Source organism: Pyxicephalus adspersus, chromosome 10, assembly GCF_032062135.1.
Source record: "Pyxicephalus adspersus chromosome 10, UCB_Pads_2.0, whole genome shotgun sequence".
Classification (NCBI taxonomy): Eukaryota; Metazoa; Chordata; class Amphibia; order Anura; family Pyxicephalidae; genus Pyxicephalus; species Pyxicephalus adspersus.
In genome coordinates this window covers 53808645-53833559 of record NC_092867.1, presented here as the reverse complement: position 1 = coordinate 53833559, position 24915 = coordinate 53808645, and the positions used below count along the sequence as shown (strand labels likewise).

At 38.9% G+C, this 24915-nt stretch overlaps 1 protein-coding gene across 2 annotated transcripts; it reads right to left on the bottom strand.

The window, feature by feature from the left end:
- Nucleotides 1–2054: 2054 nt before the first annotated feature.
- Nucleotides 2055–19183, bottom strand: LOC140339485 (uncharacterized). Of its 2 annotated transcripts, none has more exons than XM_072424215.1 (8): nucleotides 18974–19183; nucleotides 15297–15381; nucleotides 6437–6613; nucleotides 6233–6356; nucleotides 5965–6077; nucleotides 5443–5616; nucleotides 5236–5353; nucleotides 2055–3641 (listed from the first exon to the last, which is right to left on the bottom strand). In XM_072424215.1, the coding sequence occupies exons 2-8, from the start codon at nucleotides 15351–15353 to the stop codon at nucleotides 2137–2139; spliced, it is 2268 nt and encodes a 755-aa protein (XP_072280316.1). In that variant the 5' UTR covers nucleotides 15354–15381; nucleotides 18974–19183; the 3' UTR covers nucleotides 2055–2136. The 2 variants fall into 2 exon arrangements, with proteins under 2 accessions (XP_072280316.1, XP_072280317.1); XM_072424216.1 differs by having other exon boundaries at nucleotides 6437–6595.
- Nucleotides 19184–24915: the final 5732 nt, after the last annotated feature.

Genomic DNA, 24915 nt, shown 5'->3' with positions numbered 1-24915 from the left:
TTTTTTCTCTGATACAAGCTTGTTTCAGATTGAACGTGAAGCAAAACCTGTTTCCATATAAAAAGGGTTTATTTTTAATGAGAAGGAAAAATGTCCTCAATTTTTTTAATAATTATAAAGGTTGGCCTGCAACTTTGTCTAAGTTTTTAATTTTGTCCCTCTGTGTTTTTGAAATTCACACCCCTGCACTAGCTAATAAACCATTTATTCTTTTCATAAAGCATCCAAAATACCCTTTAGAAGGAAAAACTTCATTTTGTATCTCATTCCTCCCCTGCACCACCAGCCAGGGAAACTACTATGCCCCCATTTTGCATGTCACAGTCACTATTGCAAGCAATTGCACACATTCCTCTCCTCATGCCTGTTAACACACAACCCCTCTTTCCCCCTAATCCTCTTTGGGGAAAGTTGCTTTATCATAATGTACTTACCTGCCCGTTTCCTCTAGTATACCAACCAAGGTACCAATCTGAGGGGATAATAATAATAATAAACAGGATTTTTATAGCACCAACATTTTACACAGCACTGTACAAATAAATAGGGGTTGTAGGACTTTTCTTTGAGAGGCAGGCTCAAAGCTGAATTCAAGAGTGAAAACCCGATTCAAATCTTTTTTCCTTTACTATCATTTTCTCTGGAATTCAATTCTTAGAATGTACAGGTGAATTGTACAGGCATTTGATAAAATAGTTGGCTCTAGGTCTTCCCCTTCTATAGATGTTAGAAACAAAAATCTCTGGGCATAGATATACTTGGCAAAGTAGCATCTTCATTCTTTAAATGCTTCATATCTCCCAGAGCACAAAATGTTGCGCGGACAGGTTTTTGCAGGTATTCATTGACTAAAATAAATTAACCACAAATACCTATAATCTGAAGGACGTATTCAGCCCTTGGCGTACTCCACACATTGATGTGATAGCTTTTACAGTTGATGCCCAACTTCTGCTACCCCACCCCCCTAAAGTTTTGCTAATCTAGGCAAAATGCTCTAGTGAGAGCATGTCTGCAACACTTCCCTTAATTCTATGAATGTACGTCTAAAATATAATCAATACCCTTCCCTCATTGGTGATACACCAATTTAATTTTACAACTTTCATTGGACAAAAGACATTGTTATAGCTCTTTTTGGGTTTATGTCTCCATCTTGTTTAAATCAGGGTAGAGTTGGGCTGGATAAGCCTTGGCTTTGCAGTTTCTTAGAAAAACCATAGAGACATACCCTTTTGTATCCATAACAGTATTTAAAAGTTGAGAAGGTCAATAAGATGCAAATTTATACTTTTTTGCAAATCCTATGGAAACTTCCTACAATTGTATGTAAACCTCAAACAGCCAAACTCTTGAGAATATCACATCAGTGCATTTTGCATGAAACAAGATTTCAGAAAAATGCATGCAGCTCATTGACCATTTTTAGAGGTAAAACTAAATGGATGAAAGTTGCATCCGATTTGTGTTGCAGGAGAGGAGAGCAGGAATTATGAGGGCTGGCAGTCAATGCCAAAAAAGTTTAAGGAGAGCAAAAGAACAGACAGGTTGTACTGCGGAGAAATACAAGGGCTATGCATGACAGGAATATTTAGGGTAAGAAGATAGGAGTGGAGACTGAACAACAGCCAATAATAATATAAGGAGAGCAGATATGATATTAAGAAAGATTTAACCAGGGGGAGTGGGGGATAGATGAAGAAACACCAAAATGTTGTTGAAAGGGAAAAGAAGTAGAAAAAAAGGGCTTTGCTAAATCAAAGTCTAAAGATTCATCAGGAACAACAAACATGTCTTAAAAAAGTGAATAACAGAAGGGGCTAATAGATCAGATAGACATATAGGAACAAAGAGGAAAGGTCCTTTTTGATGAAAAAACACATGTATAACTGTTGCTGAAAACAAATCATTAATGAGCAGTGAGGTGACCAAGTACAAGAATTAGGCATGTGAAATATATAAATATTGGAATATGAACAGGGAGGGAAGAGAGTATTCACTGAGAGAGAAGCACAACTAATAAACTCATGGGAAAAAAAGTAAATTACAAAATATGTTAAAATCATTTTATTGGTATTCTAATTTCTGTATAAAAGGCTAAAACTGCCATCAACCCCTTCTAAATAAAAAGGCGTTTCATTTTTTATGACGTGCCATGTGTTTACGGAAATTTGAACGTGTAGCAAAACCTTTACCACATTCAATGCACAAAAAAGGCTTTTCTCCTGTATGAGTTCTTAGATGCTCAGTTAGATAAACATTAGTGATGAAACCTTTTCCACATTCAGAACATCTAAATGACTTTTGACCAGTGTGTGTCTTCTGATGCTTGTAAAGGTCAGAGGAGTAGCAGAATTTTTTTGGGCACTCAGAACACTGAAAAGGAGCTTTCCCACTGTGAATCATTTCATGTTTAGTAAGAAGTGATCTGCTGGAAAAACTCTTTCCACATTCTGGGCAGGAAAAGGGTTTGATTCCTGTATGCGTCAACTGATGTGAAACCAGATGAGAATGTCTGTAAAACTGCTTGCCACATTCTGAACAAGAAATGTTTTTAACCCCAGAATGGATCTTTAGGTGTTTGTTAAGATTTGATTGATCACCAAAAGACTTTCCACACTCTGAGCAGATATATGGCTTTTCCCCTGTGTGAGTACGGTAATGAACCTTTAGATTGGTATTCTGGCTAAAACGTTTACCACATTCAGAACATTGAAAAGGTTGTGTATGGACTGTTAAATGGTTTTGCATTTGCAAACTACTTACAAATGTTTTATCACATTCCAAACATGAGTAAAGACCCACATCAATATGTCCCATTTGATGCCTTTCTAAAGCATATTTTGTAGAAAAAGAGTTACAGCACTCTGAGCAAAAGAAGGTCTTTCCTAAGATGGCACTTTCCTGCTCCTCAAAACATTTTCTGCAGAATAGTCTTCCTGCTGGAGCTTCTCCATCTTCAGACAACAGTCCAATTTCACGCTGACCTCCACATTTAGAGCAGGCCTTTGACTGTTCTTTGTCTCCTGTATTGGGTTCAATATCCCCAGGGTTAGTAGAGAAGCAATCATTAGACATCTGTAAAGATTTGTCATTTTCCATTTCAAAATTGTTCTCTGAACAATCAAAAGCTCTGTGTTTGGATGTATTTCTGGTTGGTTCCTGGTTTGACTGCTTAACGTTTTTTTTTATGGCACTAGATGGATCCTTATATGCAGTTATAATTTTGTTTTCTCCATTATTCAGATATCTACCATCCTTCACCATACCACATTTTGTTTCTTCAATATTTCTTTCCTGGGTTGCCTTTCTGCTGACAAAAGTTTTATTTCGTCTTTGAATTTTTTCTCTTGGTGTAGCAATATATATGTGCTTAGAATTGTTCCTTGGTGAGCACCTGAGTGTTTTTCCTATGTGTCCAGGTCTAAAAAGTTGATCAACATCTGCCTTATTAACCTTTTTCTGTGGCACAGATTGTTTAGTTTTGTTTGTATCAGTCTTGTTCCCTGTAGCTGGAGATTTACAGAGGTCATGGGTATGCTTTATTGTGTTATCATTTACATCACAGTGGTCTGTGTTTCTTTCATCCTTTGAAGAAACAGGATTTTGGAATTGCTTGCAGTTGGTCTTAAGAAATCCAGCTGTTAAAAGAGAAAAGTGTAGGTAATATAATAACAAATTATATTTGTAACGGTACTTATTTTAACTTGTATGCATTTTTTTGTACGGCTTAGAAATTTTGTGGAGATACATATGAACAAAATGGATGGTTAGACATCATATGAAATTCTACCCAAAAGGTGACATTTACTGTGGCCTGATAGATTTTAAAACTAACTGATCAATCTCTCCAACAAAGTTCTGGCAGTAAAAAAAAAATTTAAGGAGGAATTTCACAAACACGTGTGTGTACACACATACATATATATATATATATATATATATATATATATATATATACACACACACACACATACATATACACACACACACACACACACACACACATAGCTCTCACATTTAGCACAGCGCTACACAAAGATCAACAGTGCACTCACATGAGTCTGAGTCATATGTCTAGCAATTTTGGTTTAAATGTCTCCATGCGTTTCCGAGAGATGGTGCATGGTACATACATACATCCAATTAATATAAATATTTATTTACATATATCTATGTATCTACCTTACTCAAGGTTGCTTAGCGATTCATGGGCTTTTCCCACATCCTTATAGAACCTTGGAGCATGTGTTTATTGGCTTTGAGATGCATCATAATATTGATTTTAGTTCATTACATTTCTAAAACAGTTCCGGTTTATGGCAAGTGCAGTTAACATAAATTAACCTGATTTGCAGCTTTTGCATTCAAATAGACTTTTATAGGGAGGAAAGCTGAAAAGTCTAATAATTTAGGCTATTGCATTAGAATGCAAAATTTGACTTTGTTGATTGTTTTCATGCTGTTGACTTGTTTTCAAGTAATAAACCCTTTAGCCGCTGAAGCCTTGTACTTATTTATCAAAGCTCACAAACCTGATGAAGATAGCCTATCATGGGAGAACTTGGGTTATACAACAAATCTGAAAAGGGATTCTTAAAAATAATTTGCTGATATTTGGCAAATTTTGTCAACCCTGGGCCAGATCCATAACAGGTTTGCTGGGTCACCCTGATTGTTTCATAATGTGGAGAGCTTTATTACCCCCCTAGCTTTCTAATTCTGTCCGTATTTTCACGCAAAAAGCGTTACAATTTTTTGCATGGAAGTTTATTTTACATTGTAGGCCTATAATTCTAGGCATAACTCACCAAAATATGTCCAATATTTATTAAACTTTAAATCAAATAAAAACACAAAATTCTGTTCAAAAAAATAAAAAAAATTGTGAAACCTGTAATATAACTGTACAGTAGCAAGTATATTACAATTCTATATATATTATATAAATATTTTTTTGTACTGGACTCAATACAGCTATTTTGTATTGATTCCAAAACAAAATTATTTGAATTTCCCGCACCAACGTCACCGGGAAACCCCGAAGAACGTCTCTGCAGTCGTCGGCTGAGGATCGGAGGACGAAGACGTGTCCCGAGGACCTGCGGGACGCTAAAGGAAAAAGGTAAGCTTTTTTTTTTTTAAGTTTTTAGTGACCCCGAATGTGGCTTGGGATTACTCACAATACTTTTATATGCATAACTTGAAGCTGAGAAAATGATGATATCTACTTACAATGTAAAATAAGAAAACCGTCGTTCAAGTCTTTCTTGTAAATATCCCCATGTCTCTCTAAATACTCCCACTCCTCCTTGGAAAAATATACAGAGATGTCCTGATATCTTATGGGAACCTGAAAACACACACACAAGAATATGATCACCATCCAAACACATCCCTGCTGTTTCTGTAGAAGGCGTCGTAATTTCTTTCTTCACTTACCTCTCCAGTCAGCAACTTCATTATTTTGTTAGTGATGTCTAGAATATTTTGATGATTTTCATTTATTGGGGTGGAACATAGAGACTCTGTAATGGGTCCTAGATTTCTGATGTCTCCCTCCAATGTATTAGCATCTTTGGGGTGATTCTCAAGCTTCTTCACCAGAACATATTTCTGTGCAGAAAAACAAATATTTGAAACTTTTTTGCCACAAAAAAAAAAAAAAAAAAAGGACAAGTAATTTTCTGAGAGGCAATGGTCAAACGTATGTGTATTGTATTCACATATATAAAAGTATGTAATCCATAAATCAAAAGCAGAGTGTCTGCTCAATTAACATTAGGTACATTTAGGAAATCAGTTTAAATGTATTCATTGGTTATTTAATTGAACAATATTTTTTTCTCCTTTGCAATGCTCTCTGTCCTTCCTTCTTTCTTGACCACAGAAAAAAGGCCATTTTAAAATGCCATGTAGGGCTGCAAAGGCTACAAAGAAATAGTTATATTATGTTTATTTCACCTTTCCAGAGATTAACAGAATTAGTCTTCTTGTGAGATGAATTATCTCTTCCATTATGTCATCTTTGGCTGTAAGGAAGTCCAGATCCAGATTGTGCCCATTGTTTGAGATAGCTGTTGAAATGTTAAAGCAGACATGTCATAAAAAGCCATCAGCAGTCATATATAAAAAAATAAATACTATAACAGTATGTTTATTATAAATTTTTTGGAGGTGTAACATTAAAATCTGCAAATTTAGCTATTCAGCAGTTTTTTTTTTAACTTGCCTGCAGCTTTGGAAGTCCTATGCCTTTCAGTTTTAATGTCTTTGTACAAATCCTTGTGTTCTTCTACATACTGCCACTCCGCCACCGTAAAATGGACTGTGACATCATGACACCTTATATGAACCTAACATACACAATAAAAACAGTCACCATCGTGGCACATCACTTATTAGAAATTGTCCCACGATTCCCAGCACTGCTCACCTCTTCCATTAGCAGCTCAGCAATCTTGTTTAGGAATGTCAATATATTTCTGTCACATTGTTTTTCAGAAGAACGTGAAGGAGACAACGGTTCAGCATTGTAAGATGAAGAGTTAACACAATAGGGGTTTCTGTGGCACTGGACCATATCACCAAATTGCTTCAAAAGAAAATAACGCTGTATAAAGAAAACATGTTTGGTGTACTCAGAATAAAAATGGGTTTAAGGGTCAGATGCATATTCTAATGAAGGTAATACTTGTTTACAGATTACAAAATTGAAAGCTGACATTTACAATAAAAAATACTTAGTAAAATTATTGCTGCTATATTGGGTGGTTCAGTTCAAAACTTCACAAACAAGCGCAAAAACAAGCAGAATATTTTCTTGTTCATTTAGGTAACTCATGGGGAATCCTTTGCAATCCATCATATGCATTCATCTATGTTTCCCTGTGTTTGTGTAAATTATAGTGGATATCTTATTCTGGTTTATAAGTTTTATAAGATATTTTTGGTTAAAAAAAAAAAAAAACAACATGCCTGAGGGGGTGGGTTGAATAGCCATGGTAATAACGGTTAGATGTCAGGAGGGAAATTTGAAAGCAGAGGTGGGTTGGGGGATGAGGGGTTCATTTTTCATTAAGTGGAGTTTCAGATCCATAATGAGATAGATAACAGGCAGCATAAAACTTTATACAAAAACGAGAGAGACAAGTTAGAGGTGGACAGATAAATCTGTGTCATAGATATGTGCATGCATGCATGGTATTATAAGCCAAAGGAGAATAGGTGTTTCCCCAAAAGAGGAGGTGTACAGAGAACAGTTCCCTCCCAAGTTGTGACTTTGCCCCAAGGAAGTCATTGGGCACTTTTGTAAGCACCATTTCAGTGGAATGGGCCAGTAGAAAGACAAATTAGGAGTGCTCGTAGAGAGGTAAAATGGAACAGAAAATGAATGGGAAGATTGGCATGTGTGCAGAACACTGCTTAATAAACTGAAAGGGCATGGGGGGGGGGGGGGGGGAGTAATTTTATGTGGCTTCAAGAGAGAGGGGCCAGTCCTTTAATATTGCAGATTCCAGGGCAAATGCAGAAGACCCTTGAAGTGGTCTTCCAAAAAGATCAAAAAACAAAATAAAAAAAAGTCCCTGCCTGGTCTAAAAGAGGGCAATTTTTTTTTAAATTAAAAATATGCAGGTATCAGAGCAGAATGTCTTAGTTTATAATTAACAATAACACAGATTATAGATGAAAGGCACTGAGACAACCTAACTATGCTAACTCTCAATATAGAATCAATACAGTACCCGCTACAGTTCCAGCCTCCATGCTGCCTTACTCCACCTTCCGCATTCCTACTCCTCCCCGTTACTCCGGTGACCGCAAGCTCTCCTGCGAATTTCCTTGTTGTCTGGGGAGACCCTAGTTTGGGCTTAATCTCTCTGAGAAAAGGCTCACTGTTTGGCTTGTGAAACAAGTGGCTCTTTGATCAAGTGGAGTTGGAAAAAACAGGAGTTTTAAAACAAATGGAGTTAAATCCTTATAGTAACCACAAACTGTAAGTAACTCCTTGTAAAAAAAAATTTTAACTGGGAAAATGAGTGGTAGCAAGGTGGAAGATTTGGTTCAGTGCACAGTCTGCCATATGTATGCACAAATGGAGCAACAGCTCCTAGGTGAATACCGCTGCGACAGACGTGAGCAAGTCGCCTTTCTGGTATCTCACATTGGAGAGCTGGAGAAGCACATTGCAACATTGAAATCACTGGATCACCTTGAGAGGGGTCTCCTGCTCACTGAGCAGGCAGTTACTGGCTTACATGTGGAGGGTGGAGAGGTAAATCAGGATGAATATGTAGGGAGTTGGGTAATGTAACTAGAGGGAGTGGTAGGGGCACCCAGAAAAGGAAGACCAGTCCTGTGTTTGAGCACCACAACATATTTGCAAAGTTATGTGAAGATGTGCAGGTGGCAAGCCCAGTGGTGGCAACTTTAGATGTTACTGCTACCCCTAACAGCCGGGAGAGGGGAACATCTAGTAGTGGCGGGGAGAGAAACGCAGGAAGGAAAAAACAATTTGTAGTCATAGAGGATTCTATGTTTAGGAGGACGGATAGAATAGTTTGTCGCCTGGATCCCTTCAACCGAATGGTTTGCTGTCTCCCTGGTGCCAGGGTTCGGCATGTGGTGGACCGAGTGGACAAACTACTGGGACGGGCTGGACAGGACCCAGCTCTCTTGGTCTATTTTGGAACCAATGACAATATAGATGGAAGATGAAAGATCCTTAAAAATCACTTTAAGGGAACTGGGTTTCAGGCTGAAGAAAAGGACCTCCAAGGCTATATTCTCTGGAATATTGCCTTTGCCATGTGCAACACAGGAAAGGCAGGGGGAGCTTAGGCAGCTAAACGCATCTCTTAAGTCCTGGTGTACAAGGGAAGGGTTTGGGTTTATAGAGCACCGGGCTGACCTTTCATTGGGGTACAACCTGTACGCCAGAGATGGTTTGCACCTAAATGAAAGGGGGCCTGCTGTGCTGGGGGAAAATTTAGGGGAATGGTGGAGGAATATTTAAACTAGGACAGAGGGGGGTGGGACAGTTAAATAAAGTGGCAGAAAGATCTGACACTAGTGGAGGGTGGATTGGGGATAGTTGGGGGGAGGGTTATGGATAATGGTAAGGAGTACCCATGTTACAAACTTTGGATTGTGCAGTACTGTATTGTAGTTAAAAACAAAAAGGATTTGGCAAACAGCAATGGTAAAAGCAGCAATAGTTTAAAGAGCCTGTTCACCAATGCTAGAAGTCTAGCAAACAAGATAGGGGAGTTGGAAGCATTAATGAGTAAGAAGGATTTTGACTTCGCATGACTGGGCTGTCAATATTCCTGTATACTCTCTTTCGTAAAGACAGATTAAAACGAAAGGGTGGTGGTGTCTGTCTGTATGTGAGATGTGATCTGAAAGTGAATGTGAAAGAAGAAATTGCTGATGGAGCAAGCGATGAGGTTGAGGCATTATAGGTGGAGTAGAATGTGGGGTTGACAAACACACAATAAATTACTGGAGACTGCTATAGGCCCCCCAGTGCTAAGGAAGAAATAGAAAATCAACTACTAGCACAGAGTGAAAAAGCAGCAAAAAGTGGAAGTGTTTTAATCATGGGAGATTTCATCTACCCTGACATTGACTGGAGTAATGGCACTACAGGAACAGCAAAAGGGAGGAAATTTGTGAATTTAGTACAAGATAATTATATGGTACAGTTTATAGAAGCCCCAACTAGAAATGATACTCTGCTGGACCTAGTTCTTTCTAACAATGCAGAGTTTATAACAAATGTGCAAATAAAAGAGAATCTGGGTAGCAGTGACCATAATATGATTTCATTTATTATAAGCTGTAAACAGGAAGCAAAAACAGGAAAGATAAAAACATTTAATTTTAAGAGAGCAAATTTTCCAATAAGGGCTCTCTGTAACTTGGACTGGGCGACAATATTGTCCTCAAAGAACAGAAATGGTAATGGTTCAAATCTTTTCTACAAATGCAAACTGAAAAATATATTCCAATGGGTAATAAGTTTAAGAGGCTAAAATTAAAACCTATGTGTCTCACAGCTGATGTTAAAAAAAGCTATCAGGAACAAGAAAAGGATCACCTTTATCATTTGAAACCTATAAAGAATATAACAAAGGATGTAAAAAGGAGATAAAATGTGCAAAACTTCAAAATGAAAGACAAATTGCAAAGGAAAGTAAGGCAATAGCAAAAAGATCAAATCTGAGCTTGGAGGCCCCTTAACCCCCCTAGCGGTAATCCCGAGTGTGACTCGGGGTGGGAAAACTATGCGAAAAGCGGTAACCCCGAGTCACACTTGGGGTAACTTTGGGGGTCCCCCTTACCTCAGCCCCTCGCTCCAGCGGTGATCAGGCGATCCCGCTGTGATGCCAGGGCGCCTCTCCATCGGATTTCCCGCTGGCATCACTCCCGGAATCTACTGCAGCTGCTTGCATCACCCGAAGATCAGCCTCCGGGTGATGTGAGCAGCTTCAGGGGAGTGAGCGGGGCGGGACATCTCCACCGCATCAGACGGCAAGATGTGTGACATCTTCTGGGTGATGCGATGGATTCTGGGGGTGGGAAATTTAAAAGCAGATTACTATGTAATCTGCTTTTAATTTTTTTTTTTTTTTTTTAAAAACAGTAAAATACACAGAAAAACACAAAATAAAAGTATAAAAATACATTTTAGTGCACCAAGCATCTTTGCCCAGTGCCCTGATTTACATTTTGCCCACTATTAGCCCGACCTTGATCTGACCTTTTGATCACTTATAAATCACTTCCTGAATGTATCATTTCTTTACTTTGTCTTTGACCTTGATTGTTCCTGACTGCTTGCTGGAGACCGCATGGCATCCAAAAGGCATCTCGCCGGCGCAAGCGCTGTTTTGGAGGAATTTGAACACAGCGATAGCAATTTGGAGTCCCTTGTGGAATCGAGCGATTGTGATTTACCAGGAAACTTGTCATCGGACAGCGAAAGTGAACTGAGCGACGATTCTGGACCTGAGGTCAGTGCTGTGCGCACATGGTGTCCTATTGACCTTGATGTGGACCAGGCAGCACCGCCAAGATTTCCATTCACCGGCGCACCTGGGATGAAAATTGAGGCTGAATGCGACGACCCCCTGGCATACCTGAAGTTGTTTTTGACCGAAGTTATCGAAAAAATTGTTGCGGAGACAAACAGGTAAGCTGCTCTTGTGTTTGCTAACTTTTTTAAATTTTTTGCTAATTTTTTTTATGCCAACATGTGTTACTTGCAACCTTCACACTATAAAAACATATCCTAAAATACATTTTTTATTTTGTTTTATGCAGGTACGCTGGAGAACAACAAGGTGCTCCACACCTGAGGTTAGCAAGAAGCAGAAAGTGGGAACCTGTGAAGAAGGATGACATTTGGCTGTTTATGGGCTTGGTGATCCTGCAGGGAGTTGTGGGCAGACCCATGCAGAAGTGGTGCTGGTCCAAGAATAAAATGGTTGCCACTCTACTCTTTGGCACAGTCATGCCAGAATACCGCTTTTCCCTCATCATGAAGTACCTGCACTTCGCAAACAATGAAGAATTTGATGAAACAACCCATCCTGCACCAAAACTGAAGAAAATTTGGGAAGTGTCCCAGATGATTCTACAAAATTTCCAGAAAACCTATGTGCCAGAAAGAGATGTGAGCATTGACGAAAGTCTAAAGGCTTACAAGGGGGGGCTCAGCTGGGTGCAGTACATTGCGTCAAAGAGGGCACGATTTGGCGTGAAGACCTATATGCTGTGCGAATCCTCATCTGGCCACATCTGGAATACAGTATTGTACACTGGAAAAGGGACACAGTTCATCCCCAGATATAGCCATTATGAATTGGCAACATCTTCAGTGCTATCCCTCATTGAGCCATTGCTAGATCAGGGGCTATCGAGTCACAACTGACAATTTCCACACATCTCCTGAGCTTTAGGAGTTCCTTCTGCAACACAGAACAAATGCCTATGGAGCCGTTAGGGCTAACCGGCGCAACCTGCCAGCACTGTTTGCAAAAGGGAAGCTGAAGACAGGAGAAATTGTTGCCTGGCAGAAAGGAAAGATGATGGCGTGACAAGAAAGATGTGTGCCTGATGAGTCTTGTCCATGATGCCTCCACTGCTCTGGTACACACAAAACGTGGAAAAGAGTTGATGAAGCCACAGGTGGTGATTGACTACAACAACACCATGGGAGGTGTCGACAGAGCTGACCAAGCCATGACATTCTACCCAGCGATGAGGAAACAGCAAAGGAAGTACTACATAAAGATTTTCAGGCATCTAGTTGAGCAGTTCCTATGGAATGCCTACTGTACAAAAAAAATAGTCAGGGGCTTGTGAATCATTCAGACTTCATTTTGCAAGTTTCTGAATCCATAGTCAAGAGCCACCAAACATCATCAGTGGCTAGGAATAGTGCCGGACGTCGTGCTTCCACCGTTGTCAACCCAGAACGTCAGACCGGTCGTCACTTCATTGAATTCATCCCACCAACCCAGAAAAAGGCAGCACCTACAAGGATGTGCGTGGTTTGCTGCTCAAAGACCGATGACAGAGGAAGGAAGAATTGCAAAGAAACCAGGTTCTACTGTCCTGACTGTGATGTTGGACTTTGTGCAGCACCCTGCTTCAAAATCTACCACACCCGGGATGTCTACTAACAATGTAAATATTTTTTTTCCAAAATCTGCATTTAATTTATTTTATTATTTATCAATAATATTGCAAAATAATAAAGAAAAAAATATTATAACTGATAGTCAGCATGGCTTCAAGAAAGACAGAAGTTGTCAAAGAAATTTTCTCTCTTTTTATCAGGAAGTGAGTAAAGAGGTAGACAGTGGAATAGCAGTTGATATAGTGCACTTGGACTTTGCTAAAGCATGACACTGTACCCCACAGACGGTTAATATGCAAGTTAGGGTCAATAAGTAGAGAAGGGTCAATAGGTTTAGAAAAGTCAATCTGTAAATGGATGGAGAACTGGCTTAAAGATCGCATCCAGAGAGTTGTAATTAATGATTTATACTCTGAATGGTCTAAGGGTATTAGTGGTGTACCGCAGGGTTCGGTGTTGGGACCTTTACTGTTTAACATACTTATAAATGATATAGAGTTTGGGATTAAAAGAACCATTTCTGTGTTTGCAGATGACACCAAAAACATACATGCTTCATACTGTCTAGGGGAGTCAGAAATGGAAAAGGATCTGGAGGTTCTGATGGATCATAGACTTAATACCAGCATGCAATGCCAAGCTGCAATATAAAAGCTAGTAAAGTACTTTCTTGTATTAAAAGAGGAATAGACTGGCGAGATGGAGACATAATCCTGCCCCTCTACAAAGCATTGGTCAGACCACATCTGGAATATGCAGTCCAGTTTTGGGCACCAGTTCACAAAAAGGACATTGTTGAATTGGAGAGAGTGCAGGAAAGGGCAACTAAATAATAAAAGGATTGGAGGAGCTCAGCTTTGAAGAGAGATTCGCTGAACTGAATCTTTTCTCCCTTGAGAAGAGACATTTAAGGGGGATATAATCACCCTGTATAATAATATAAAACGGTCCATAGAGAACTCGCTTCCTAATTAATACAAAGAACAAGAGGGCGCTCTTTGCGTATGGAGGAAAAGAAGTTTAAGCTCCGGATAAGGAAGGGATTCTTCACTGTAAGGTCTGTGAAAATGTGGAATTGACTGCCTCAGGAAGTAGTTTCAGCAACTACTATAGATTGCTTTAAAAGAAAGCTGGATGCTTTTCTAGAAGCACAGAATATAACTGGGTATTAGGGCTTTGAAGTAAAAATACCAGTGACTGTTGATCCAGGGAACATCCGATGAGGCAATCAAGAAGAAATTTTTTTCCCGTTAAAGCAAATTGTACCAGGGTTTTTTGCCTTCCTTTGGACCATGTCTTATAGGGTTTTATATTTGGGATATGTTTATTTCCCTAGTGGTTGAACTTGATAAACTTACGTCCTTTTCAACATAACCTACTATGTAAAAGGGCGATCCTATTGTGGGAGATTTTATTATCTTTCTACAGACCTTCTGCAAAGTCTTTGATGAACCTGACTGGGCCTCTTCTGTCGCTTCGGAAATCCTGGGCCTATGTCAAGCCTCTCTTTCGGTAGGCCAGTATGCCGTGAGATTCCGAACCTTGGCATTCAAATTAAATTGGAACAATGATGCCCTTGTGGCAGTCTTCTGGCAGGGCCTCGCAGACCATATAAAAGATTAACTGGCTGGCCGTGAGCTTTCCTCTACTCTCGATGACCTTGTGTCTCTCTGTGTCCGGATAGACATTCGCTTCCAGGAGTGAGCCTGGGAGACCCAGCTTTCCAAAAACCTCCTCCTCCCAGCCTATGCAAGTGGATCACAACGACTTGCTCCTGAGGAGCGAGCCTGCCGCAGGAATCAGAACCTATGTATGTACTAATCTGGGTTAGGCCATTTACAAGCACAACTGTCTATTGAAGGCCCCAAATGGCAGTGCCTAGAAAAATTAGAAGAGGGCTCTCTAGGGAAACCTTCACCTTCAAGGATAACCTTTCCATTCCAGATCTCCTGCGAGGAACACCATTTCTGGACCCAAGCTTTTTTGGACTCTCTGAAACTTTATCGATCAACAAGCTAGTGTCTGACTATAATATTCTTGTGATGCCCCTATCTTAACCCTTGGTTGTCTCCACAGTAAATGGCACTGCCCTACCTTACTGTATCCAGCATGTCACCATGCCACTTTCCATGAAACGTGGGGCTTTGCACACAAGACCATTTATATTTTGGTTGTACCCAAGATCATTCACCCTGTTTTGTTAGGGTTGCCCTGGTTATGCAAACATGCCCCCATCATTGAGTTGAGCACTGGGGACATAATCTCATGACGTTGCACATGCTTTCACGTGTTTTTCTAGTCTACTTCCTATCTGGCAAGTTTGCTTCTCAGCCACGTGCCCTATCCCTGGGTTACCCAATCAATGCTGGGAACACTTGGCTGGGTCCTTAAAGTTGTAAAAATAAAAAAGGTAGGCCACAGACTACAGGCAGAAAGCACTGGGAGGGATCCTAATGCTCATTGCATTTATACTTTTATCAGACCATAGAGCAAAGGCAGAAGGCAGTTTTATGATTTGATGTTTCAAATATGGAGACATCAACTAGTTTCATATTGAATGCAATAGCACAAATTTTAATTATAAATAAAAACACAATACTTATATTACCATTGGCTAAAATTTACCATTTAGGTAGTAGTTACTCACCTCTCCTGTAAGTAAAGTAAGAAGCTTCATGGAGAGAATCAAAACCTCCTCATTCATTTCTTTTTTGTATAATAAAAATGGAGTTCTGTGGAAATGAGCACAGAGATAGAGATTTGCAAGGAAAATGATACAGTATAATTTGAACAGAGATATGAAGACAATACAATACTGTACCAAATAAATACAATAAAATTATACTACAAATAAAATGCAAGCACCCCAGTCATTGTGGTCTAACAATTTGGCAGATAAATAATACATATGCTCCATATAGTAAGCTTTCCTTGAGACTTCAAATTAGGCATGAAGACGTCTTTTGAGTTTCCACAGGAAACAAGACAATGGTCAATGCTTGACCATTGCTGACCAATAATCATCATTCTTAACCAGGACCTTTCCTTATAAGGATGGCAGCAGTTGAATAAGCGGCATTCCTTTTTAACCCTCTTAGCGGTATTCCCAAGTGTGGCTCGGGGTAAAAAAAAAAAACATGCAAAAAGCGATAACCCTGAGCTACACTCGGGGTAGCTAAAAAGAATAATAAAACCCACTTACCTGGTCCCATCGGCATCCTGCTCGTCTGTGCCCATCCTCTGGCCACATCCTCTTCCTTCGATCTTCAGCCAGCGAGTGCACTGACGTTTCTGGGGAGTTTCCAGTGAAGTTGGTGCATGTGCCGATGCGAGCGGAAGGCGCGGCAGGAAATTCAAATTATTTTGTTTTGGATTCAATACAAAATAACTGTATTGAATTAAATACAAAGTAATAAATACATAATATGCATATATAATTTATATATATATGCCACTGTACAGTTAAATTACTATTAATATTATTAAATATTGGACATATTTTGGCGAGTTATGCCTAAGAATTATAGGTCTACAATGTAAAATAAATTTCCATGCAAAACAATTGTACCGCTTTTTGCATAAAAATACAGACGGAATTAGAATGCCAGGGGGGTAATGACCATGAATTGTATTTGTATGTTGCCAAGACATTGTTACTGTTCAAAAATACGATTAAACAACAATTTCTCTTCCTGGCATCCTAAAAACAAAATATCATGTTAGAGGTAAGTACCGTATTTTTCGGACTATAAGACGCTCCGGCCTATAAGACGCACCCAATTTTAAAGGAGAAAAACCTTAACATGTATTCGGTGTATAAGACGCACCCACTTTTCCCCCCCAGTTTTGGGGAAGAAAAAGTGCGTCTTATAGTCCGAAAAATACGGTAAGTTACATTGGAAAGGGGTGCTGTACACATGGATAAGGGTATGATTTACTAACAAAAATTAGCATAACTCACCATTTACATTACAAGATGTAAATGAGCTGATTCAGCTGACATTTGGTTTGTCTATGGATACTGTAGCTCTTTGCAGAAGTAACATACAACACCAGCGGTCGCCAACTGATGGTCTGCGGACCACTGGTGGTCCGCGGCTCTGGCGTATGCGCCCTCCAGCGTGGTCAAGAGAAGGACACCCACCCCACTGGGGGGGCACACTGGCCAGAGCCACGGTCCATGTCCCCCGTATGGATCATAGGCTCAGGGCAGGTTGCGTCTTTGGCTTCCCGCGCATGCGCAGTCCAGAATTGTGAAATTAGTGGTCCGTGACGTCCAAAAGGTTGGTGACCACTGTACTAGAGTAAAGTTAGCCATTTGTATATGAAATAAAAATTTCTGTTTTCCTTATGTTTTCCCCTTTCTTGGGAATAGAATCTTTACGAAGTCTCTTTTAGCTTAATGATCACACAGATCTTAAATAAGATATTTAATAACATAGAAAAGAAATGCCAAGTATCCAACAAATATTTAAGATAAGCTAAACAATGATCACACAAAGTAAAATGATACGTTACGCACAAAGTCTGTCCTCTGTATCCTGCAACCTGGCTGGGCTTCAAGAAGAGGGAGAGTAAGAGAGATAAAAGAGATAAAAAAACGTTTGGGGCCTGTTGCCTCTTTTTTTTTTATATATATATCTCCAGGACCCTGGTCACATTCAGTCATATCCATGCATCCACCCCTTCTTACTCAGGTGTCCTCCCACTTCCAGAAATACATTGTTCATATGTGCCTGCAGATATTCTCCAGTAGATGTCGCTGTTGCATTGGGGGCAAGTCCTCTGACCAGTCCAGGCTCCTTTGGGGGTCATCAGATAGCAGTGATGTTTACAAACCAGGCAGAATAATTGGAGAGATAGATCATTCCATATACAAACCCTTTACCTCACACCTGTTATAGTGTGATCTGCAAGGAGGTGTTATCTTATCCTTCCAGTTCCTTGTCTCCAATCCCCAGCTGGAGTGATCCTGCTAGATTCGTCCTCACTGACATTTCAAAGGCAACCCCCATCAAGGTTTACCAACAGTCAGATTGAAAGCATCATTTGAAATGTAATATGCAGTGGTGAAGTGCTGATTTTATACAATTCATGTTGTGCAAACCAACAGTATATTTGAAATGTGTATACTTTTCTGAATAATATAGGTGTGGCTTATAAGTGTAGGCTACATTATGTTTACTTTTACAACAGATGAAAAATGAAGATAAAACAACTTTCCCCTACAAGTACCCATTCCTGCATTGTGGGTATTAAACGTGTGTGGCATCAACTATATACAGTGTCATTCATGTCAATTATACCTAAACACAGTGTTGATAATGTACAACAAGGCATGACAATCATGCTTTGTACCCTCTGAGCTAGCAGAATGATATTTGTATTCCTATTTCAGTGCTCAGTGTGAGCATGGTGCCTTTAACATTTATGGAAGTATATATTTCCTTACAGTTGTTAATAAGTGAGAAATATTATATATATATATATATATATATATATATATATATATATATATACACACACACAACCCAACTGTAGTTACACAGACACACACTATTATCGGTTACTTTTTTTTCCAGATGCATAAACTGCACCAGAATGGATAATATCCTATTACTACTTACAGCCATGCAGATTATTCAAAAGTGAAAGTTTTGTCATACTCCAGGATCAACAAAATCCAAGACCTCTTCTGCAAAGCTTATTGTGGTCTTTTTATTTTTCTATCATGTAGTACTCCAGGGATCTATTTATAAAGCAATTTATGAATCTGGTATTCATTAAATCATCTCCTTGTGAAGAATCTACCAAGTTCATGCATTTAAACAGCAGTAATTGATTTTACACAAGGGAGTGTTTCCTTGAATGTCAGATTCACTGCTTTATAAATAGACCCCTAAGTGTATGGGCACACTCATTCTACTAGGGTATCTAGGTTAAATCTCAGTTGGGACACTATCTATGGCACTAATTTTTCTTCCCTCTAATCTGACTCTATTTTACCTTTATGCTAAAATAGAGAGAGACTGTGGTAGGAGCAGGTAATTAGTGTCATAATAATAATGTCAAAATTAAGCCCTATTTTAAATAATAAAATAATAGTAATACAAGAAAAGGAATAACTTCTAATACAATACACAGTTTCTGGTAAATTATTCTGGTTTGACTTCCCAAAGTATTATCGTATGAGATTCTGGCTACCAAAATAGGTTTGTAATAATCAAACAGCATATTCCCTATCTAAAAAAATCAAGTGATTCTTGTTTACTGACATTTACTATTATTTGTTTGCGAACTGAAAAAGCTTTAAAAAAATCTTACCTGTCTTAAGTATATCTGTCATGTGATCAGGTAAACAAACTTGCAATTATCAGTGCTTTTTTGTATTATTTGATATATTCAGTCCTGGGTTGTATGAAGATTGCAGCTAAATAGCTAAATTTGTACCAAAGAGCGGTAAATGGAAACAATCAGACAGTAATGTATCCCATTCCACAAGCAAGCTGAAGTAAGAATCTTTTCCTGAATGTAAACCCCTCCTCTTTCTTTCTTCACTTCCCTTCCCCCACCCCCCACTCTGACGGCAGTTGCAAATTCACAAACAACTATAGAGATGTCATAAATAAATACCTGGTGATATAGTTTAGTCTGAAAAACGGGAGTATAGGAATGATTTTAAAATTGACAAAATAATGTGCAAAGATGCCCATAAAATAATCCTACTTAGGAATGCGTACTACCAGCTGATTGGGCGTGAACAGTGATGTCACAATCAGCTGTTTCTGTTCTGTCTGCGCGCGCGTCCCCTATCTTTTCAATGGGATTATGCTTCAGTGTGAGCTCCCAGAGTAGGCGTGTCTATAGACCTCTGAGATCAACTGTGCTAAACCCCCAACCCCCCCCCCCCCCGCCCACCTTGTACACCAGCAGCAGCATGAGAGCTGTGTCTGTCTGTGCTGCTGTCATTATCCCAATGTATAAACCTTCTTATCCCCCACACCGATTGTTGTACAAACATAAATACTTTCAGGGTACACAGAGGACCATACGAGCTGATAATAAACTTAATTTGAGCACCCTGAACATAAAAAGCTACCACATAGGTGGTCTCAAACATGAAATCCTAATGACAATCAGGGATCTTTTTTCATTAAAGTGCACCTAAAGTAAAAAAAATAAAAATAAAAAATGCACAGATCCGTGACATATGCCGTTGTAAAAAAAATGGCGATATCACTGTGCATTTGTGAGATCGCCATGTTTTTCATTCAATGATGGGAAAGTCCCTCCTGTGCATGCTTGTTCCCAGAATCCAAACCTGGAAATCGTGCGTATCCTAGGAGGCTCTGCGCTCACATTCAGTCTTTACCGCCGTGGCGGTAATGACAAAATGGGAGGGGCTTTTAATATTTTTAAGGCAGTTAATGAAAAAAAGGTAATCTACCCTTCTATAGAAAGTAAAAATTGTGGTGAATGGTTATTTGAAGACCAGGGTCCCCAAATGGAGTTTGCATATAAGGACCCCCGGGGGCCACTTCTATGGCATTGAGCATTAGACTACTGCCAATTGTTTGTGCGCTGGGGTGCCTCAAATATAAATATGCCTGCTTACCAAACTTTAAAGCTGCATTTAGACTGGTGGTGAGGTTGTGCTGTGGTTACCCCTTTTACACGCTCAGTGCCACTCACTGCCACCTGAAATCAGACGCTGATGTGTGAGGAACTGAGCGGCTGGCGGGGTGCCTTTTACACATAGCTGGACACTTACCTTCTATGGAACAGAGGGATGTTACCAACTGAAAATGTGGGGATGTAAAGAGTGGAATTTTGCTGAGGCTTGAAGTTAATTTATTTTTGTGCTTTTGTTATGTTTTGTAGATGATTGAGTTATGTTGAAACTAGTTGTACTCTTCTTATCAGTAAACTAACTTCTGCTTCCCCCCTTTTTACCTTGAAACTCTCCCCTTCCTCCCTTCAGCCATTTATCTGTTCCCTTGACATGAATATCCTGTCCTAAGAGAACCACAAGGAGATTTGTCATGTCTGCTAGTTGTCTGTAGTCATTTGTTCATGCCCTGATCATGCCTTTGAACTGGTATATAAGCTGTGAGCAAACAATAAAGTTTTGACAGTAATTTAACTGCATACTGGTGTGGTGTCTCCCAGCGCTGAAGGCAGAAATCACTGATCAGAGGGTCTAGAAGTGGTCCCGGACTACTTACCTCTAAACCATATATACACAATATAAGGGGGAAGCAGATGTTGGTTTACTGAAAAGGAGGGTACAGCTAGTTTCATAACTCACCTATCTACAAAAAATTGTAAAAACACTATAGTAACTTAACTTCAAGCTTCAGTAAATTTCCACTCCTTACAGTGGGAGCCAGTGGGAAAACATTTCAGGCTGATTCATCAAACAAAATCAGATACTGGCTCGCGCATTCGTATTCGCGATCCAAAATCGAAAGCCATCGATCGATTTATCAACTAAATTTCAGGCGCTGGCCTATTCCAATGGAAGTTATTAACCGAAATTATCTCACTGCTGGAGCCGCGCATCCCCAGCAGTTTGACACTGGCCAGCTTGCATTATTAGTCACTGTTCCCCTAAAAAATAAATCTTTCTAATGGCACATATCTTTCACTTAGACCTAAATAAAATGGCCTGATCAAATGTTTTAAACAATCATATTTCAGCTCTTTACACAGGCGCCTACCTAAGCGCATCCGATGCCAGACCCGGGGATCCACCTGGTAAGAAATTCCAGCGGGCTCTGGCGGGCAAAACCTTGCTTTTGCCAGGGAACTAGATTTTTTCCACCTATGTTCAGAGCACACACGCAAGTTCTTGCTTCTATAGGTGTGTGTGTGTGTGTGCAGGATATCATTTACATATTATTTTCAAGACAAAAGGGAAGAAGGTAAAGGGTATAAAGGAAAGAGGAAGGAAAGGGGTCTAGCTCTATCCCTAGCACATGGTCAATCTCTCACACCCACATACACACAAGGGTTTTCTCTCCTTGAACCACACCCTGCAGCAAGTCCAGAGTGAATCACATTGTTGATTCATCCTTGGTGAAGTCTTGATCAAGAGGTCACACAGATTGTCCTTGTCCCAGGCTTGGGATTGTTGTCACATACCCCTGCCCCCTCCAGGAGGACTGAAGCAATAGTAAACTGGTTTGGGCAGGAACTGCCACCAGGGGGTCAAACTGGCCAAGGTGTTAATGATCCTCAGGCATCCACTCATGTAAGATCAATCATTGTCTCTGATGTTTGAGGGACTGCATCTGTCTTCAGGTTTATGGGTTGTTTCCAAGAAAGCAGAATTGATTTACAAGTCATATCTGTATCAATTTTGGTCACTTCCAACAATATATATAAATACCTATATATTTGTATACATGATTAATTAGAAATTTATTATTAAAAAATCACTCCTTTTTTTGTTTTTTCTTCAATAGCTGTTTACTGGTGTACGAATCTAAAGGATCAGATTAATAAATGATTACGGAATGTCAAACTGTAAAAAAACAAACAAACAGCCAAATATCGTGTACTGTGCACTCCCAATTGCAAGTTAATTTTCAACACCTATGTGCTTAATAAAGAGCATATGTTTTTTTTTTTTTTGGTCAAGAAAGGGCTGTTGTTTTGTTTGTTAGCCTAATCTATGTTGCTGCATTTGAAACTTTGCTTACCATTTAGCAATACTACCAATAGCTGCTTTTGTTTTTTGTACATTGAATGTTTTAATGTCCATTTTGCTATTACCCTGTTTCCCCGATTATAAGGCACTGTCTTATATTTTTTGAACTGCCAAAATATGCCCTAGGTCTTATTTTCAGGGGGATGTCTTATTTTTCCATGAAGAAGACTACAGTACACATTTATTGTTGAAAGTCGGGGTGGTTTATTTAATGGGGATGACTTAAAATCGGGGAAACACGGTAAGAAGTCAATGGTAATGCTATGTTATTGTGTCTGTGGCCATATTGTTTTATTTCAATAATATGTCTATATTACCACCTTTAAATGTTTGTCCTGCATGAATATTTTCTGATCCAGTTTTCCATCCTTGATAGGTCAAAATTGCATATTGGTTTGGTAAATATTTTTGGAACGCAATATTTTTTGGGGCACTTTTGAAATAATTAGGCTTTATTTGCAAGTGTGTTAACGTGTTTTTTTTTTTTGGTTGATTTTGTCATGTCAATTTAGTGGTATCTATGTGTTCTCTATATTTTAATGTGACCTTTTAGCAAATAGGTTTATTTTGAATAAAGTTTTTGTCCAAATTTTGTATATTTTTTTTGTGATCTCCTTTACAATGTCCCAGGACCTCCAATTAAAAAAAAATTTTTATTATGCTTGTTTTTAAGCAGTTCCCTTCTATGATTTGTTTGACTGGCTAAAAACAGCACAATTGTCTTATTAAAACTCAGTGTGATGTAACCGCTATGTGCGTGTGAACTGTTCTATTAGTTGAAACAATTTCCAGAGAAGGATCCCCATTCCGGTAATTTTTTTTTAGGTGTATATTGTTTCATGTGCACTCATGTATGTACATATACATAGAAAAGCGAAATTATAGGAAGAAATAGGCAGAAACAGGCAATGAGGATTTTTTAGGCCATATTGCTTAACATGCTTCAAGGTAAAAAGATTGCCAATTTCTTCCTATGATTTCTGATGTCATGGGCTTGGCTCCAAGCAACATTCATGGATGATATTGCTTCTGGTTAAAGAAGGAAACCCCCTTTATGTGCTTCCACTACCAAGCTGAGGTAAGTCAATATATAGTTGGGCAAGGTCTAACATGCAAAACAAACTGCATAAATACCCTGAAAGGCTGGAAAAGCAAGAACATATGTTTGACTTAAAGTGTACAAACCAGCATGTTATTCCATAATTCCAAAAAGAAACCTAACAAAAAATAAATACAAAAAGTATAATAATATGAAATATTATGCACATACGTTTGTGAAAAAAGTGGTTACGTGCGGGTATTAATATGCATACAGTAGGCATATGTGCAAACGCATGGCGTAGGCATGTTTTTTCAGTAGGCAGGAATAAACCCGGAAGTTTCATATCTGCGTTATCATCATGCCGCGCCCGTTGTTTGCAGATAGTGACCTTCTTTTTAGGGCTTCTTTTTAGTTTCACAGGCATACATGTTTGTCCATGTTTGTACATTTCAATGTGTTTTATGCATCATGCATGTTTGCACATTTTAATGTGTTTTTATGCATCATGCATGTTTGCATATTTAAATGTGTGTTAAGGCTGCTTCTCATATTCCTCAGCCTAAGAACTCATCGTCTTTAATCTTTCAGATGTCCTAAACCCTAGTTTGTAACAACTTGAAATTTTGAGAATCCTACTAGCTACTACTCAACCATATTTCTTGGAGGTTGTTGCTGTTTAACCCCCCTAGCGTTCTAATTCGGTCAGTGTTTTGATGCAAAAAGTGATCCTATTTTTTTTGCATAAAAATTTTTGTTTATTTTGTGGGCCTGTAATTCTTAGGATTAACTCCCGGGTATAATAATTATATTTATTTATTATATTATAATCAAAAAATTATAATATAATACATAATTATAAATCATTATTATAAAAAATAATAAAATAATAGACCACAACAGTGTAATTTATCAAAAAAAATTTTTATCAAAAATGTCTAACTGAAATTTTCCAAACAAGGGTGCAATATTATTGATAAATAATAGGATAAATTAAATGCAGATTTTAGAAAAAAAAAAATATTTACATTTTTAGTAAACATCCCGGGTGTTTTAGATTTTAAAGCAGGGTGCTGCACAAAGTCCAACATCACAGTCAGGACAGTAGAACCTGGTTTCCTTGCGTTTCTTCCTTCCTCTGTCATCAGTCTTTGAGCAGCAAACCACGCACATTCTTGTAGGTGCCGCCTTTTTCTGGGTTGGTGGGATGTATTCAACGAAGTGACGACCGGTCTGGCGTTCTGGGTTGACAACGGTGGAAGCACGACGTCCAGGTCTATTCATAGCCACTGATGATGTTTGGCGGTTCTTGTCTATGGATTCGGAAACTTGCAAAATGAAGTCTGAATGATTCACAGGCCTCTGATTTTTTTGTACAGTAGGCATTCCATAGGCACTGCTCAACTAGATGCCTGAAAATCTTGTTGTAGTACTTCCTTTGCTGTTTCCTCATCGCTGGGTAGAATGTCATGGCTTGGTCAGCTCTGTCGACACCTCCCATGGTGTTGTTGTAGT